This window comes from Chondrus crispus, genomic scaffold (assembly GCF_000350225.1).
Source record: "Chondrus crispus Stackhouse genomic scaffold, scaffold_103, whole genome shotgun sequence".
Taxonomy (NCBI): domain Eukaryota; phylum Rhodophyta; class Florideophyceae; order Gigartinales; family Gigartinaceae; genus Chondrus; species Chondrus crispus.
In genome coordinates, this window is record NW_005178895.1 from 238,536 (window position 1) to 255,908 (window position 17,373).

Here is a 17,373-nt window from a genome sequence, read left to right on the forward strand (position 1 = left end):
TCGTCACCAACCACGCCAGGGGCGCGCACGGAGCGCAGGCGCGCGGTCAGGCGAGGGACCACTTTGTGCTCGGGCGCGTTAGCGTCCCGAACATCGCCTGGTTTTGCTTCTTCGTCGCGCTGCTGCATGGCACCGTGCGGCTTTTAGTCGTGTTTGCTTTTTTCTTCGCCGCCATCATGTTCAGCTCTACGGAAAAGCCCATGTTATCCGCCGTGCTTTCGAAGCTCTTCACCTACACCGTTAATGAAAGCCCTTACATTGAGCTCTTCAAATGGCTCACTCGCGTCCTTTCACACGACCCGGTCATTCCCGCGGGCTCTACTGAAAAATGGAAAGCTGCTGCAGGGCTCAATGACTACCTCGCCGCCTCGCTCTTATTCACCCCACTGTTTCAAGGAGTCATGGCTTTTCTAGCTGGAGCAACTCTCTCCATGTTGGTGAACTCTGCCCTAAGCATAGTTGGTGGTATACGCCTCCAGAATGGCGTTCCACACGAAGACTAGCTAGCTCTCCGCCCACCGCATCTACAACGCGACCATTGCCTAGCAGTATACTAGCAAGAATGTTACATTACAACAGAATATACAATTTGCATAATTGGCAAGGTGGAAAGAAAATTGTCGTTGCAAATCAACTGCACTTGTACTCATCCATAGGAACGCACCATCGCTTACCGCTCTCGCTTCCCTCCGCCCCCTATTGATGTAACCCATATGCTGTAATATAAAACTCACGTCATAAGAGACATCCATGCCGCCTTGCGCGTTACTCCCGGCACGAACCACCACACGAATAACCACACTTGCTGTTGTATCCATATCTAGCCATTACAGCACATAGCAGCTCTTTGAATGGGAAGAAAACGCCTCCAGGCGTGCGTGCGAAAGATTGCGTACTTTGTAGCATGAGCTATGTGTCGGGACAGGTCTTTGCTCGTGGTTGTGGAGCGAGCGGTTCTTTCGTCGGCCAAGGTTGAGAGCAATCGATGTTAGAAGGTAAGGGTAGCTGGAGACGCGATTCGATTTTCAAAGAGAGCTGAGGCGCGGACCGAAATGTTGTCAGAGTGAGAAATACTCTGTAAAAAGATGTACGTTGAGAATCACGACTTAGACAGTTCGCAAGGGAGGCGATATCAAGATGACACAGTCGCCACGGACAAAGAGCATGGGTATTTGTCGCTTGGATGTCTTCAGGATCTCCTCGTAAGTCTCCTCGTCAACTTCTGCTGTGGTGACGGTTTCTTCGACGTCGCCTAGGATCATGTTGAGATGCTGATCAAACGCCTGTACGCGGTGATTTCACGGAGGGATCGATAGAGGCGTACGGGAATGGGGAATCGCGTTAATTCGAGACGAAATGTGCAATTGCTGGATAGTCGCCGCATTGACACAGTCTCTCCGTGAGACTGTGCGGTGGTCTAGAAGCGGGGCTGTGGAAACGTACATGGAGCTTTCCACGCAGCTCCCGATTGCCTCGCATTTTGACACGGATGGTTTCGTCCAAGGCGAGGCGGACGAGATCCAATGGTTGCTCGACGGCCGTGCTTGACATGGTTGTTGATAAGTCAATTCGGAAGGGTGCGCAGGGACGTGAATTGAATTTATCCAACCAAGTAGACATGGACGCTAGGGTGGTGCTACTGTATGTGCGACGTTGCGTTCCCGTGGAGACGTTCCCATATATACACGTGTTAGTGGTGTCACTGGCATGAGCAGATTGCACAGTACAGGTACAGTACTCTTTCTACCAGGGACGCCATCCAATCATACGTCACCAGCTCAACAAGACTGGAGCCCGAGATTGATCTCATCTCTTTCGCCTCTGAGGCTCTGGTGGACGCTATATGTCAAGCCGTCTCACCAACAATGACCATCAAGCCTGATGTCGCCCAGTCGAAAACGTTTTAGCCTCTAAACATGCAAGCCTTCCTATCTTTACCTCACATCCTTTCTCGCCCGATCGTTAGGCGATATCTCGCTCCCTTCCCCTCCCATCGAACTCCCTCGATGCGGGCGATGCGCTTCCGCCCTTGCATCGACCTTCACGCTGGTCGCGTCAAGCAGATCGTCGGCGGCACGCTAACGGACGCCGCCACGGCCCCCACCACCAACTTCGAGACTGACCTATCTCCCGCCTACTATGCTGAGCTCTACCATCGCGACAAACTCCCCGGCGGTCACGTCATCATGCTCGGACCCGGAAACGAGATTGCTGCTCGCAAGGCTCTCAACGTCTTTCCTGACGGCATGCATGTGGGCGGCGGCATGAATCCAAGCAACGCGGGTAACTTTATTAATGCAGGCGCTAGCCACGTCATAGTCACGTCTTATGTGTTCCGGGAGGGGGTGATTGTGTGGGAACGGGTGCAGGAGATGTTAAGGGCGGTCGGGAAGAGAAGGCTTGTGCTCGATGTCAGCTGCCGGAAAAGGAATGGAGAGTATTTTGTTTGCACGGATAGATGGCAGAAGTGGACCGACTTCGCACTTAACGCGAAGAACTTTGACACGCTGGGACAGCATTGTGATGAAATCTTGGTTCATGCTGTTGATGTCGAGGGGAAGAAGAGCGGCATCGACCTTGACCTAGTTGAGAAAATGGCAGCCTGGGCATCCGTGCCTGTCACGTATGCTGGAGGAGTTCGCTCGATTGCGGATATGGAATTGGCGAAGGAAAAAGGTCGCGGACTGGTCGATGTGACGATTGGCTCTGCGCTAGATATCTTCGGGGGGAGCTTGCGGTATGAAGACGCTGTGAAGTGGCAAAGAGCAGAAGAGCTAGCAGACCGCTAGTTTACAAGGTATCTACTCTCACTTACAAAAGCAGTTTCTTCTCTAAAACCTAACTGATATGAAAACCTATTCATTTTAAGTACCCAACACCGGAAAACAAGAGGGTGCGTAACTCATAACCCACCGGCTCGCTACAAGGCCCATAGGGCAGGAGAAGTCTATTATGCGACCGCCTACGACGAAACTCAACGTATTATCTGGATGAAACAGGAAGAAGTACTCGAGACTCTGCCTGCGGAGAGCTTGCTTTCGTTGACGGATCGCAAGTCTGTGGGAGGTCGATTCCATCGTCGCTCACCACAAACGTTGCTGTTTGCGAGCGCGCCTCCTTGAAACCAAGTTTGCCTAAGAAGACTTCCACAAGGCTGTGACCAGCTCTTCATTTGCTGTTCAATTTAAGCATCCTTTGCGGTTGTGATCACTGCAAGAGACTCGTCGCGCATCAAGACGCGTTTTCAACACAAACCAGACGTCACTCTCCCAACTTTGATCCAAGCTGCCATCCAAGGTAAAGCTATGGTTCAGAGCTGGTATACAGTACTGGAATGAAACAAATGACAGCAATTAGCTGGTGACCACAGGGAGGATCAATCCTCAAGCATGACAACTCGTTGTGGCCGTGGATTTGACGTTCGAGACTCTGTGTACATACGACGCACTTCATCTTGTTGCAACTTTGACATGTACGGCAGCAAAAAGAATCCAAACATGTAAATGCAAACAAGAAACAAGGCAGCAATCGCGACCATGTCTGAGAATTCCATGATGCCACCGGCTGATCTCCAGGTGAACACCGCCCCATCGAAATGATCCTGTCGCCTCTTCAGGACATAGCTACTCAGTCCGCAGAATAAGATGATACTGATCACGTTGGGGATGACGAGGTCGGGAGAGGCAGGCACGTGAGGCAAGCACACGTCAATGACTTTGTTGAGGATTTGTCGCGTCTTTTCAGCGTTGGGGTCATGAGGTTCTACGTTTTTGAGCATAGTGACAGCGTAGTCAAAGAAGACTTTGTACAGGGCGTCCATATTCTTCGTGCTGAGAACCAGTTGTGCTGTTTTCGATCGACGAATCTTCACAACACCTTCAAAAACCTTTCCGTTATTGTATAACTCGGCCAGGGTAGCAATAGCCATGACTTGAGGCACTGCCACGAAGTTGAACACGTCTTGCGTTTGCACATGGCTCATGTACTCGATACAATCTGGCATGTGGCGCAGCGCATCGGTGATCATATGATTAAGTACTGCCAACGAAAACTTGCGATTTGCTGGGTCTTTGAAGTCGGTGAGGCAATTGCCGTATTGGACCCATATTTCGCGGGGCCAAAAGGTGCGCCCTTCGTTGATGTCCTCGAGATAATCGCGTATAATATTGGTCTTTTGCAGGAATAATCCCATGGAATTGCTCAGTTCGGTGCGGTCAGAAAAGGCGGGCTCTTCGCAGCCAGAGATGGCGAAAATGTCCGAGAGCCCCAGTCCAACCAGCCCAGCGACGTAGTGACAGTATTGATCGTAATCAGCGGTGGAGTCGCACGACGTATCCTCAATATGCTCTGCCATACCAGCCCCCATACGCTTCGTAATGTCCTTAATGACGGTGCGGAAGGAAGGGTCGATAGTGTTGTAGCAGCGCAGCACTATCGGAAAATGGATGAGCAGATCCTTCTCTGCACCATCGCCAAAGCTATTGGAAGACCAGGCGTTTTCTCCCTCTTCCGGTTCTAAAAAGTTGTGAAAGTTTGTGCAGATGTCGCGGCGGATGTCCGGATGAATGGAGGTGTCGTCTTCGACAGTGTCCAGCGCGCGCAGGACCAAATAGAAGACGCAAATGGGGTGACGCAGGACGGGGCGTAGCTCCATTATTACGAGAGAAAAAGAGCGGGAAACCTTGGATAGATTGGAATAAGCATAGACCCAGTCGGGGTCGAGCGAGAGTGTCATTTGTTCACGGGCTTTGACTGCCTTCCGCTTGTAGCGCAGCAGGGCGAGGACTTCGGCGGGGTTGTAGCGGGCAGCGATGACTTCCTTGAGCACTCCCATCTCGGAGGAGCGATGCAGAAGGCCTGAATGGGGGAGCAGCAGGGGATGGGTAGATGGAAGGAGAGTGCGTCGAGGCGGAGTGAGTGTTTTGGAGAGAGGAGATAGCCGCGGAGAGTGATGCAGAGAGTACATGGTTGATGGCATGCAGATGGGAATGATAGGCCGATTGGGGGGCGGTATGACACGCATATGTCTCCTGATATCTTTGACGGTTGGGTACGTGTTTGCGAAGTGGGAAGAAATTTGTACAAAAGTCTCTTTTTCGGGGTTGGGAGGGAGCGTGGCGCCGGAGGGCGAGTCCCTCACATGGTGTTGAGGCGGCCACACGTGCCGGCAAGAGAGGGGAGTGGAAATGTTTTTTTGGAAATGTTTTGAGGGGCATTGCGCAACTTGCCTGATCCTTTTGATCGCTGGTCCAGGCCTTTAATTCACCCCAGCTGGCTCCTTATCAGCGGCTTACAGACTCGAGAGTTAGCATGACGACTCAAAAGTGCGGGCCGCTTTTACGTACTTTTCGCCTGTTTTGAAAACCCCAGCTCAGATTGCACGCACTCTCCTTCCAGAATCGGCTGGCACGTGCTCTTTTCTGCTCCCTTTATTTTTGATTCTACCGGTGGTGATGCTAAGTGATGCTGATGCTCTTAGAGCATCACCACCGGTAGAATCAAATAACCAAATAACCAAAATTTGATGATTTGATGTGGACTGACATCCCCACCGGTCCGACCAAATCAGCAAATTTTTGGTTCCGAGCCAAATATCGGAACCAAATATCAAGAATTAAGTTCAATTTCTTCGTAATTTGATACCCTAGACAATCCAGTTGTTCAAGGCCCATTGGTCACGCGAAAGGACTCCAAACGCCCAGGATGAAGCGTACTGTACAGTATTTGGTTCTCACCGGTGGCACTGTTCTTTTTGAGAGACACCTTCGTGAAACCGGCCAAGTATTTCTTGCTTGGTCTTGAGACAAGAAAATGGGGATGTTGATAATGGTGGGTTATCTTCGAAAATGAACCCTCCGACCTTGTCACTTTCACTGTAAACCGTGGCATACAGCCTGCAAATATGTCAGATCGTGACGCTGAACTGACCCTTTCTAAACCGGCATGACTCAGACATTCGCTCAGGCATTTAGACAGACCTGAACCGCACACGCCCTCACCTGAACCGCACACGTATGCGTATGCACCACCCGCCGTTTTCTACCAAAGCGAACTGGGTGTTATTATTTAGAATGTTGATGGTCTCTAGAATCTGGTACAATCTATGGGTTGTTTGCTCGCAGAGAGATTTATCAGTCGGCGCTTGGATATCATGATATCATCTAGGGCGGCGTCCTGATCCAGACTATGAAAAGCGTTTTGTGAAACTTCACGAACCAATTCTACTATTTGAACGTTCACAAAAGCATGGTGTTTTGTGAAACGTCACAAACCAGTTCTAATATGTGAACGTTCACAAAAGCATGGTGTTTTGTGAAACTTCACAAACCAGTTCTACTATGTGATTTTTCACCAAGGCCGGGCACTCGGTTGTCCGTCCGCATGGCCCCGCCGTCATCGCCAAGGCCGCCCACGCCAACCAATTGGCCGGCACCTGTGCAGCATCCCTTCTCCTCACAATTATATCTCTCCTGTGTACTATCTGCAGCGCACCGTGTGCATCCCACGCCAATTTCTTTTCCCGCGTTCACCGTTTTGTGTGGAGAGCAACCAATGGGTAAGCATCCAGGTCGCGGTGCGAGAACCACCTCCCTGTTTACGAAGCAGCCCCTTCTGGATCGGCATCAGCTCATATCTTCTGCGTCCAGCAATTCGACATTTGCGAACGTGAAAAGAGCGCGAAAGCTCCTACAAAATTTCGCTGGTGTTCACGACGATCGCGATCCCCTTGGTGTCGATCCTCAATCTTTGAAACTAGTCCTAAACCTCATTTCCCAGTACTGCAAATTTGGAACACCTCTTGCACTCCGGGATGCTACCATGGGAGCTATCGTCCAAGGTCTCAGGATTGTTTATTCGGAGCACGGCCACACATGAAACTGGACTATCAACTATACAGCCAACCAAGCCCATGGCATTCCGTTGAACGGAAATCCAGACATCAGCTCTCTGCGCCGTGCGCATAGAGTTAACTTGGCCGGATTGGGGAACGTTGCCTCAAAATCACGCCCCGTAACTGCAGCCATAATTTACGGAGGGAGGGTTTTCAAGAATTGCAGTGATACGTACTTGCGCGTGCGTTTCGATGAGGATTATTGACCTGGACTTTGTGTGCACGTTCAGGTATGCTCAGAGTTCAAACTTTTCTCACCCCCTCCCCTTATGGGTGTGTCGGAGCAGCAGTCCGCGTGACAGGAAGCTGTGTGCCAAAACAGCGCAAGCGAGAGCGACCGCGCAAGAGGTAGAGGCTCGCCTGTACACTATGATGCATACCTTCCTCCAGCGAGTTTCCACTTCTACATATAAATGTTGTCTGGACAGTATCTGCGTCATCACCTCATATAAATGTCGTCTGGACAGTATCTGCGTCATCACCTTTTACAAGTTCACCAGAAGAAGGCAAGTCGACCAGCGAGTACCGCCCTTGTGTAGAATCTTCTGGAAGAAGCCTTCCAAGGGAGGCGAGTAACCATCTTCGCCGTTCTCTTTCGCAACCGACTTCTCTTTGAACGCGTCGCTCCCTTCATAAATTCTCCGTATTGCTGACAGGAATCGAGCCCATCGTGGTGTCGCTGCGGGCGGCACTCTGCACACTGAAACACCATAGACATACTCGACTCGGGGGCGAGGTGCCTACAGTCTCAATCGCTTACAGGCGTAAACATCAATCTTGACACAAAAGACAGCCTCTATCACATTACTATGGCGATTCGCGGTTGACTGTTGTTTCGGACAGTTGTTGTCGGATTAGCCATCTCGTGGAAGGTGCGGCTCTTGAGCTGGGTAGCGCAGTAATGTCCGAAGCAAATCTCCCGGGAGTTGCCGAACAGCACGGCGAGCAAGCCGCCGTCTGCAACGGCCTGGACGCGCGGTGGTCCACGACGCTTGTCCCTGGCCCGCGCATGCGTCATGACCTCGATAGAGGCGCCGCAGTTGGGCTGGCCTTGGGCCTCGGCGTCGGACAGATATTGTAGAAGGCGTTGGAGTCGAGGTCGTTAGCCAGGATGTGACGCACAGAGGGGACCTCCTTGAAATAGCGTACGGAGCGTCAGCGTCGGAGTGAGTGACGTGAGCAGCAGCGACCTGCCGATTCCCTTGCGCTTGTAAGCAACGAGGTAGTGAAGCCTTTCCTCGGACCATGTTGAGGACAAGTGAAGCGGTAGGGCGCCAGAGGAGAGCGGTCGGAAGCGATAGCTGATAATGAGCAACGGGACAGGCTTCGCGTAAAAAAGCCGAGTTCATCGTCTTTCCGCCGATCGGAGTGCAGACTCGCCCAAAGGTAGAAGAAAGTGAAGACCGTGAATGCTTTTTCCATTTGCCCACAAAAAATTGCTGGACGTAAAGTCAACCAGAGTTCGAAAAATCCCACCACGAGTTTTGCGGACTGACCTCCAGCAAGGTGCCTACCTGTCCGCAAGAAACGCAAGTCTGGTACAGTACTTCGTTGTGCCGTCCGACGGACACGTACGTGCCCCTGTTGTACACATTGCTGTACACATCACACGTGTCGAGACTCGATCAGGTGTGCAGCAAGGACGCGACCGACACAAGCCGAAATATCGGTGATTCCATCTCACTGTCGCGAACCAAGCGGAATCTCGACGACCGTAGACTAGACGTAGAATGCTGCTCCCGTCCCAGAAAGAGGAGGGACTCGAACATCTTGAGCAGTAAAGCAGAACGACAACCCCTCCGCGAAACCACTCGCTACTCGACCCTGTTCCACGGGTAGCGAAGTGGATCGAGGCGCACCTCGCTCTGTCTCTCGCCGCGACTTCTTACTACGAGGCCTGTGGTTCCTGTCGTCGCTCTCCGGTCTACAAGTGGATGTACAGTGACAACCGCACTAAACGCCCGCTAACCGCGCTCCACCGTCAGCCTCAAAAAGTTCGACTTTGTTTTGCGGTTCGCGTGTCGTAGCCAATCGTTTCCAAGTTTGTTTTGCAACCAGTTGGTACGTGAGCTTTGCCATGCCCTGCACTGCCTGATAAGTAGCAATTGAAAATTAAAAAAGTGTGCTTGTCTGACTTGGTCGAAGGTACGTTATGCCTGCAGCCGCTTTGCCACCATGCCACACTTCTACTCTTTCGGATAGTCATATTCTAGTTTTTTGACTTTAGTGCCAGTGCCATGATCAGAACTTCTGTGGTCATGGATCGACGGACTATACAACTACGACATATACGAAGACGCGTGCAGCTCATATAAACCTCAGCATTATTGTGGTGGACCTTCGATTAATATGGGCAACAAGTATAGGTCACGGTTGCGAATGATACAAGGACTTTTCCCATCTATATGAAGAATCGGGAGGTTCTCCTGCGCTCACAAGCGTGCGTGATGTAGCAAACCGAATGAATTTCCCGCTTCTAGAGCAATGCATGGCTTTAGTCCCGGAGGTATCACTTCGAACGAGTCCTTGAACATATAAAAGGAATTCTGCATAGAAAGATACTTTGGTGATAATCAGAACACTTCTCAGAAACGGAAATACGAATAGAGAGCTCAGGTTGCTTGCTGAAGTTGAGTACGGTCATGTTTAAATATTTCTTTCCTTTGGAAAATGATATGAGCAGCTGGTTTATTCAGATTGATTGACATCTTACTTGCGTCACAAGCAATGTTCAGGCACACACTGTTTAATATAAAAGCAAGAAGATCCTGAGAGACGTGGGAATGGTTTGTGATTTATAAACGCTGGGTATCGGATCGTGTGCGCCTGCCAGTAGCTTTCTTCCTATCTGAATCAGAAGTCTTTCAGTACTTGAGAAAACTTAGCTCTAATGTTGTACTTCGTACATTTTACAGAGAAAGAAGGTATGTCGAATAAAATTTCTGTAAGCGTATGACGTCGGGCCTGTTTTCTTCATTGAATTCTGTTTCAATCTTGCCGACATCTAGTAATGATTAATTTGCTCAAGGATACAGATATAGGCACTATGGGCATGGGAATGAATCCAAGACTTTCTCAATAATGCGAGAATAATGAAAATGGGGAAGTTGGAGCGAAAATCGCTTCGAAATGGGTTTTTCTCGAGGTACCCGAAATCCCGATAAGTTTTATGTCGAGAAAATGTACCCCCTGTGAAAGAACCCCAGAAAACGCATATTTTCTCCGATGTACCAGGCAAGACACTCCCTCGTGTCGTTGGCTACAAGCTACCGTTTCAGGCCTTTTCACATTCCTGAATGCTGTCACTCCTTTTTCGACGTGACCCGTCACGAAAGTGTCCGACTTTTTCCGTTACTTCAGGAGGTTTTTTGTCAGCTTACGCACTGAACTTCCCCCCCTTCTCTCAGAGCCTCTATTTCATCATTTATCATATCGGGCGCGTGGAACAACGTTTTTTATAAGGTACGGGGCTCTGCTAATGGCTGTGCGGTCCCAGCTGCGTATGTTTCGTGCGCTGCTAGAGCTCTAGGTGCCTGCCGACTTCACACCCTACAAGCAGGAGTGCCTTGCAAACAACCCGACTCCGTGATTCTACTGCACTTGCACAAAATTCATCGTCAGGGGCTGGACGCTCTGCTCGGCACTGTGTCCGCTGTGACGGGCGGCGGTTTCCGGAGCTGCCGCCCTCATAGAGCATTGGATCGTTGCGGTGCCGATGCGGCATGCAGTTGAGTTGCTGTGTGCGCGCCGTTTCGTGGCGGTGCAGTCGGTCTTTCTGTTTTCGCTGACCGTTACGGCGCTGCTGACGGGCGAACTAAGTTTATTGCTGGGCGCGCGCATTTTAACCCCTCTGCACGGTACTGCAATCGGCAGCCCGCGGTAAAGGACTTGGCAGACGACGGACGGGCTGCGTGCTGCTCGTATACGCGACTCACTTCAAATGTTAGTGTGGTTCTCGTCCGGCACAAAATTGACGCGTATGTCCTTGATCATCTACTGTAGATGATCAAGGACATACGCGTCAATTAACAGCTGTAACAGCCGAAAGGGGACCCGGTTACTTCCACTCGTTCGCGAGCTTGACGAGCCCTTGTGGTCCCGCCGTCGCGGTCGGTCTACCGACGAGATGCTAAGTGAATGCTCCCTATTCTAGAGGGGAGAATTATGGCAATGCGCGCCCTGGGCGGTTCCTGCGTGAGGGCCGGCGCTCGGATGGACGTGAGGGTATTATGGGCAGGCTCCGCAGGTAGTTATTGCTTGCAGGGTTCTGAGCAGAAGGCGCTCTTGGCAGACTTTGCGGTGGCGTCCGACATCAGGGATCCAATCCCGCGTCTACGGCGAGATCGTTCCTCTGTCGCCCGGGCTGGCCGCGAAAGACGGTGGCGGGAGCAGGAAGTGAGTCGCAGCAGACAGTGCGAGACGTGGTCGTGAAAACCGGGACGGAGCAGGGAGGATGGCGGAATACATATGTAAGGGCATTCGTCAAGGGCGGGGTCGTAGTCTTCTGTGGCAACAAATTTTTCTTCATAAATGTTCTTTTTGACTGGGCCACGCGGAGCTCGCCTATCTTCTTTGTAAATATTTCTTCTTGAAAACAAATGGACGAACATCCCCACATTTGTGATCGTCATTCAGACATGATTTCCTTACACTTTGTGAATATCAGATATGTTTTGGAGGGCACAGAGAGCTTTTTACTAATATAATCTCCGCTATGCCTGAATGGCGGCCGCCGAAGATATGGGGTCGTGGACGAATTCTGTTTCACAATTAGAGTACCCCCTTTATGGTATCGTCTATATTGGAGCCACTGGTGGCTCCAAAAGTATAAAACATGAATATCTCGAAGTACATTCTGTGAAAGGGAAGTTTCGAACTGCAGGTTAACTCCGAACAAATACACAGCTGGCAGTTCAATTACGACCTTCTTGATTTTTAGCGTTAACAACTCACACTACAGTAGTCTCTCTTTATTTGCAACCGCTTGATGGATATATCTGGTGGCAAAAAAGCGGTGTTGCAGACAAAGAACTGTTTCATATTCCTGACCAATCGTTTGGAATGTCTCATATTTATTTCAAAAAACATCAATGGTGCTCTGCTGGCAAGTTTTGGATGCTGGCAGCCTTACTCCTCTCTGTGCTATGCGCACTGCACGCGGAAAAGAAGCATTATGATCACAAATGGACTCAACGATGCGCCTTCCAATGGCAAGCACTCTAACTTGCTCCTTTGTGCCGGGAAGAGGCACCACATAGTCATTGTCTTCACCACCACTACAAAAATCACCCCCGTGATCTCCTACTATTAAGTCTAAGGTCGTCACCCGTAAACTTCTGATTGCAGCATAAACACCCCCAACGGTGGGAGGTGTATGCTTAGTTCAATGAAGACCCGGTCCGTCTGGGGAGGCGGGGGAAGCGCGGCCATGTAACGATACCGAGGCACGGGCCCGGGCAGGGTGGTAGAGAGGGAACGGGGAGGACGCCCGTACGCGCGAGTGGTTCGACGCCTCGACGCGCCGGAGCGGTACTGAGTGACGATCGACTACAGACGGGCGGAGGCGGAGGCGGCTAGTGGGCGTGCTGCGGGCGTCCTCAACCCGCGCTCGGATCTCTCTAAGGTAACTACGGAATTCGCGTTAGAAAACGCGGCAGGACCAGGGTGGATGGTCCTTGACAAGTCAGTGCTTGTCCTCCCCCCTCCGCCCTCGGTCCGCTCATATTTAATATATAAACAATCTACAATAACACTACAGTACCGAGGTACTGTAGTGGTCTACTGTAGTGCAGGTCGGCCTGCACTGTACAGTGTCAGCATCGGTGCTGACAGCACACGTAGTACCCGTGTATGCGCGCACCTCCTTCCCGGGTGGTACACACGTGCACGTGTGTGTGCGCGCGCCCCCGTACACGTAGGGGTACACGTGGACACGCGTGGTGGCTCTACAGTAGCCAATCCAATCGTAATCTAATCTGAAGTAAATTCCTCAGGCGGGGTTATGCTACACTGATGGCAATCGACCTCATCGGCTGTATTAAGCAGATCCGCAATAGCAATTCTCAGCCCCATGGTTACAAGTCCATGTGTATCTGTCTGAAGTTCCGAGAACAATGCTGCATCCGCAGCATCTCATGGTACCCGAGAAGAACCAATAAGGCCAGGATGCTTCCAACAGTTTTCAATACTGGAAGCCGGAAGCTCCATCCACGTCCTTTTAAACCACCTCATTGACGCTAACAAATCAACATCATAAATGGCCTTAAAATCTGATTCGATGTTGTCTAGTGCCCTCTCCATATGAAAGTTCATGTACAGTACTTTTAAAGAGGCAATGAACCCTGCGTCCCTTACTTGTACTTTAGAGGCACAGTTGGGTGGAAGGAAGATGAGTTTCACGTTGGTCAGAACCGGTAAAATATCTTTCGGCCGATAGGCACTACACATATCCATAGGCAAAACAACGTTTCGCTCGGGGGTCCGGGCAACGAAACCCTGGATTCTCTTCAGCCATCCAAAAAAGAGTCGTCTTCATCTATGCTTTCTTGTTCGCATGATAGTCAAATCCTAGCTCAGCTCCTGCTTCATTTTTGAAACATCCCGGATTAAAATATCTTCCATTGACCATAGACTCAATTTCTTTTACCCCCTCTGCATTGCTGCATGGCATAAAGTTGATGTGCTCTTTTGTCTTTTTGCAACCTGCCAGCCTTTCAAGCTCTATATCATACGTGCTTTTTCCTCCCTGATGTTTTGCATTGCTGCATTCATTGCGTCAATGTCCACGTCTCCATCCTAACCATGTGACCTGGAAACAGGTATGCCCCAACGGTGTTTGAACCTATTTAACCAGCCCTCTCAAAACAATATATTGGTCCGCTCCCCAATATCAATTTGTTCATTTTACAAAGGTTGCCAATTGATCGCCTTTTGTCGAATAAAGTCCCCGTCGATGTTTTTCTTGATGTATGCTGGTTACAAATACACCCGAGAAGGGCTTACTCAACGCCTTGGTTTTTTCCTTTCTTGTCCCTGACTTTTTGCTATTTCCCGACTAGACCTAGGCACAAGATTGCCAGACTTGCATGAAGTGGGCGACATTGTTGCTTTGCTGGGACTTTCTCCGAGATGAAGGTTTGTTTTGACCCATTTTGCAATTGCAGCATGCGAAGTGGTTTTACATGCTCTCTGTCGACGAAGCCTTTCCTCGCATATTTTATTTTGAAGCAGGGCCAAGTTTTTGTTTCCCATGTAAGACGCAGGAAGGCGACGTTTCGGAGGAGTGTTGGATGAGGGTCTGCGTTTGGAAAACCCCGGGGGGAAGGATTGAAAGATGTTGCTTTGGTGATTGAGCAACACGTCCTTACCGCACGTTTCAAATTAACTACCCTCATTTTTGACCGGACAGAAGGCTCCAACACGTTTCGTCGCTTTAAGACCTTCAACTGAACCGTTGAACAGATAGCAGCAGGGTTTTGAGATTTTTTACTGTTCGCCGGTTCACTCCCAGACTTTTCTGACGGTTTCTTGCTCTCCGCAGAAATATAATATTTGTAAGAATCCATAAAACCTGTTGCACCAGTAGACTCTCCGAGTATATCAATTGCGACAAGTTCTAATGGGGCGTTCGGCGTGAGCAGCTGCATCTCCTTCGCGTTCTTCCTGAGCTTCAATCTTCCTAGTGCTCAATCCGCGCAATTCCTGGCTACCGCGTAGCAATCCAGCGCCATTGTAGGCCAATAAAACGATCTTCTCAAGGTTTTATGCAGTTTATTGCCTCCTGGGTGCCCTGCTAGTTTAGCATAACGGCTCAACCCTAGGACACGGTCCTTCAGCGATTGTGAAATTACCACTTGTACGAACTCTGCAGAGATTCGAAATAAAATTCCTTCAAATTCTTCGGCCTCCGTTGTGAACGACTTCGTTCTTCCTTCTTCCATTTACTCCTTAGTTCGAATACAGAAAGGGTCGACGTCCTGCTCGCGTAAAAGCTCCTCCGGAGCGATAGCTTGGAACTGATCGAGACGATCAGAGGCGGCCCTCCCTTCAAGAGCGAGGAGATCGTCTAACCGCTCAAAGTATTCGCCTTCGTCCTCCAGGGCTTCCGCTGGTTCCAACATGAAACATGGTATCTCCTCGTCGACGTCGTTGCTCGTTTCGCCCTTGGTCAACAATCTTGACAACGCGTCCGCTTGCGTGTTGACCTTTCCCTTCTTGTATTGGATCTTAAAATCAAATTACGAGAGGCGTAACCTCCATTGGATTAAACGTCCACTAGCGTTCGTTACATTCATCAACCACCTCAGCGATGAGTGGTCGGTATGCACTATGAAGTGCCCCCCGTATAAATACGATCTCAACGTCTAGACGGCCCAGATGACTGCCAAACATTCCTTTTCGGATACGGAATAATTCCTTTCGGCAGCAGCCAGCGTTCTTGAAAAGAACCCGATGAGTTTACGCTGTTCATTAGGCTGCGTTTGAAAAAGCGCTGCCCCAATCTGATAATCGCTGGCATCGATGTCTACTGAATATGGGAGGCCCTTCCTTGGCAACGCCAGCACCGGTGGTGCTAAAATGGCGTCTTTGAGCTTATGTAACGCTGCCTTGCACGGTTCGTTGAACTCCGCGATTTGGACCGGTTGTCCCTTCTGTGGTATATGCGCCGTCGATTCGATTAGGTTTAGATCAGGGGCTGTATGGCACGAACCTTACAGCCCACACGCGCCCACACGTGTACCACATGTCTGCAGGGCGTGCGCACACACACGTGGCACACACGTGTACTGTCAGCTCGATAGCTGACAGAGCCACCGCGCGCGACGACTCGCGCCGGCTACGGTAGCATGATACTGTAGTCTGGTATGATAACCGAACACTTGTACATTAAATAAGGGAGCGACCGACGGCGGAGGAAAGGGATAAGCACGGGCTGGTCCACGACCTTCGGCCTTGGTCGACAACCCACCGCTTAACCTAAAACACGAGTCCGCTCTCGCGTCTCGTTTAGGTAAGGGAACCGACGCGGGGTGCAGGCGCTACAGTGCGCGCGCGTGCAGCGATCCGCCTCCGCCCGTTGACACTGGTCCGCTACCCAGTGTCGCTCTGGGGCGTTGAGGCGTCGATCCGCTCCGCTGCGCAATCACTCGCGCCTGCCACCCTTCCCGCTCTACCACGCTACCAGGACCCGTGTCCTTTCCCTTTGCGTGTGTTCCGTCTTCCGCCGATCCGGAGTCTGCTACTGAACTGCGTGCATACACCCCCGCCGTTTGGGGGTGTTTATGCTACAGTGGTCTCCTGACTTAGAAGACCCTGGAGTCCGATCTCCGAGAAGACTTCCGCTTCCCTCCGCGAACCGATCCCGTCGAGATGAGCCAAGAGCTCGAGCCCTCGATCCGCTCCGAAGCGGCGGATCTGAGTCCGGCCGCTGTGCAGTCCCCATCCGCCCCGTCGGGCGACGGCGACGCAGGTCCTTGTGACCGCGAACCGTCGCTCGGTTCCTCCGAGGAAAGAGCGGCGGCGATGTTCGAACGCATAGCCGAATACATCGAGGAAGTCCGTACTTCCCTTCGGATCGATGTATCGGACCATGTATACACTCGATGTATGGCCGAACTCCGCTCCCTGCGTGAAGGGAGGTTCGATAGAGTGACGCAGTCCTTAGAGAATCTCCGAGCACTGATCGACGAGTTACACTCGCGGATCGTGCTCGTCGAGGACTCCCGTTTCGCCTCGCCCGTACCGTCCGGGCAAGGTCGCCCTGAGAGGCCGACCTCGGTGAGACGACCCCAGGACCGAACCTCTCCGTCCGCAGAGCAATTGGGTGCGTTCGCGCACCTCTCCGCTGAGCTCGACGCCACTCGTCGGCGTGCTCGTGACATGGAACGTACCATGGCCGAAAGGCTACCCGGTGCCCCCTCGAGAGGGCCCGGTGGTACCGTACCACCGAGCCCCGCCGCCCCCGAAGGTTGGCGTCCGACTGGTGCCGCTACCAGTCGGACTGCAGAAGGAAGCCGTCCTCCGATAGACGCGAACTTCGCGTCTGAGACCCAAGCCTTGCCGCCTATCGCCGGAAGTAGGCGGCAAGTGGACCGCGTATCGTACGCGGACGAACAGGACCGTGGAGGAGCCGCCCGCGGATCCGGAGAACCGATGTTTTCCGTCGATCCCCGCTGGGGCGGCTATCCGCCGGCGAGTTACGCCGAGCATCCAGGTCCGGTAGTCGTCCGTACGCTACCGGTTACCTCCTTCGGCACGCTGGGTCCCGCTGAACCCGGGCTCGAGCCGGTACATACGATGATCCAAGAGTTCAGCGCCGTTGCTGACTATCGTATGTACCGCTTGGATAACACCTCGAGGCTCGTTACCTCGGGTGACGCGGGACGGATCGCGAAGTACGTCCAACGCTGTCGTGGGATCCGTCCCACGATGCGCAGCTTCGATGGTACCGACCCGATCCAGCTGCTGCCGTTCTTGAAGGA

At 51.6% G+C, this 17,373-nt stretch overlaps 6 protein-coding genes; 3 read left to right on the top strand and 3 right to left on the bottom strand.

The window, feature by feature from the left end:
• Positions 1-200: 200 nt before the first annotated feature.
• CHC_T00001578001 (hypothetical protein) lies at positions 201-503 on the top strand. The gene has a single exon (XM_005712420.1). The coding sequence runs from the start codon at positions 201-203 to the stop codon at positions 501-503; it is 303 nt and encodes a 100-aa protein (XP_005712477.1).
• An 838-nt stretch (positions 504-1,341) lies between these two features.
• On the bottom strand, positions 1,342-1,620 carry CHC_T00010042001 (Sm-like protein, LSm3). The gene has a single exon (XM_005712421.1). The coding sequence runs from the start codon at positions 1,618-1,620 to the stop codon at positions 1,342-1,344; it is 279 nt and encodes a 92-aa protein (XP_005712478.1).
• Positions 1,621-1,707: 87 nt separating this feature from the next.
• Positions 1,708-2,754, top strand: CHC_T00001580001 (hypothetical protein). Its single transcript, XM_005712422.1, has 3 exons — positions 1,708-1,729; positions 1,924-2,687; positions 2,746-2,754. Exons 1-3 carry the CDS (start codon positions 1,708-1,710, stop codon positions 2,752-2,754), a joined length of 795 nt encoding a protein of 264 aa, XP_005712479.1.
• A 2-nt stretch (positions 2,755-2,756) lies between these two features.
• On the bottom strand, positions 2,757-4,834 carry CHC_T00001581001 (hypothetical protein). XM_005712423.1 is given in 2 exon segments: positions 2,757-3,376; positions 3,377-4,834. 1 exon segment carries the CDS (start codon positions 4,832-4,834, stop codon positions 3,377-3,379), a length of 1,458 nt encoding a protein of 485 aa, XP_005712480.1. The 3' UTR covers positions 2,757-3,376.
• A 1,998-nt stretch (positions 4,835-6,832) lies between these two features.
• Positions 6,833-8,241, bottom strand: CHC_T00001582001 (hypothetical protein). XM_005712424.1 is given in 2 exon segments: positions 6,833-7,746; positions 7,747-8,241. 1 exon segment carries the CDS (start codon positions 8,239-8,241, stop codon positions 7,747-7,749), a length of 495 nt encoding a protein of 164 aa, XP_005712481.1. The 3' UTR covers positions 6,833-7,746.
• A 2,788-nt stretch (positions 8,242-11,029) lies between these two features.
• On the top strand, positions 11,030-11,323 carry CHC_T00001583001 (hypothetical protein). The gene has a single exon (XM_005712425.1). The coding sequence runs from the start codon at positions 11,030-11,032 to the stop codon at positions 11,321-11,323; it is 294 nt and encodes a 97-aa protein (XP_005712482.1).
• The last annotated feature ends 6,050 nt before the right edge of the window (positions 11,324-17,373 follow it).

Coding starts and splice junctions, on each gene's coding strand:
- CHC_T00001578001 (XM_005712420.1), top strand. CDS start 201: ATGTTATCCGCCGTGCTTTCGAAGCTCTTCACCTACACCGTTAATGAA.
- CHC_T00010042001 (XM_005712421.1), bottom strand. CDS start 1,620: ATGTCTACTTGGTTGGATAAATTCAATTCACGTCCCTGCGCACCCTTC.
- CHC_T00001580001 (XM_005712422.1), top strand. CDS start 1,708: ATGAGCAGATTGCACAGTACAG. Junction 1,730..1,923: donor GAGCAGATTGCACAGTACAG/GTACAGTACTCT, acceptor TAAACATGCAAG/CCTTCCTATCTTTACCTCAC.
- CHC_T00001581001 (XM_005712423.1), bottom strand. CDS start 4,834: ATGGGAGTGCTCAAGGAAGTCATCGCTGCCCGCTACAACCCCGCCGAA.
- CHC_T00001582001 (XM_005712424.1), bottom strand. CDS start 8,241: ATGAACTCGGCTTTTTTACGCGAAGCCTGTCCCGTTGCTCATTATCAG.
- CHC_T00001583001 (XM_005712425.1), top strand. CDS start 11,030: ATGCTCCCTATTCTAGAGGGGAGAATTATGGCAATGCGCGCCCTGGGC.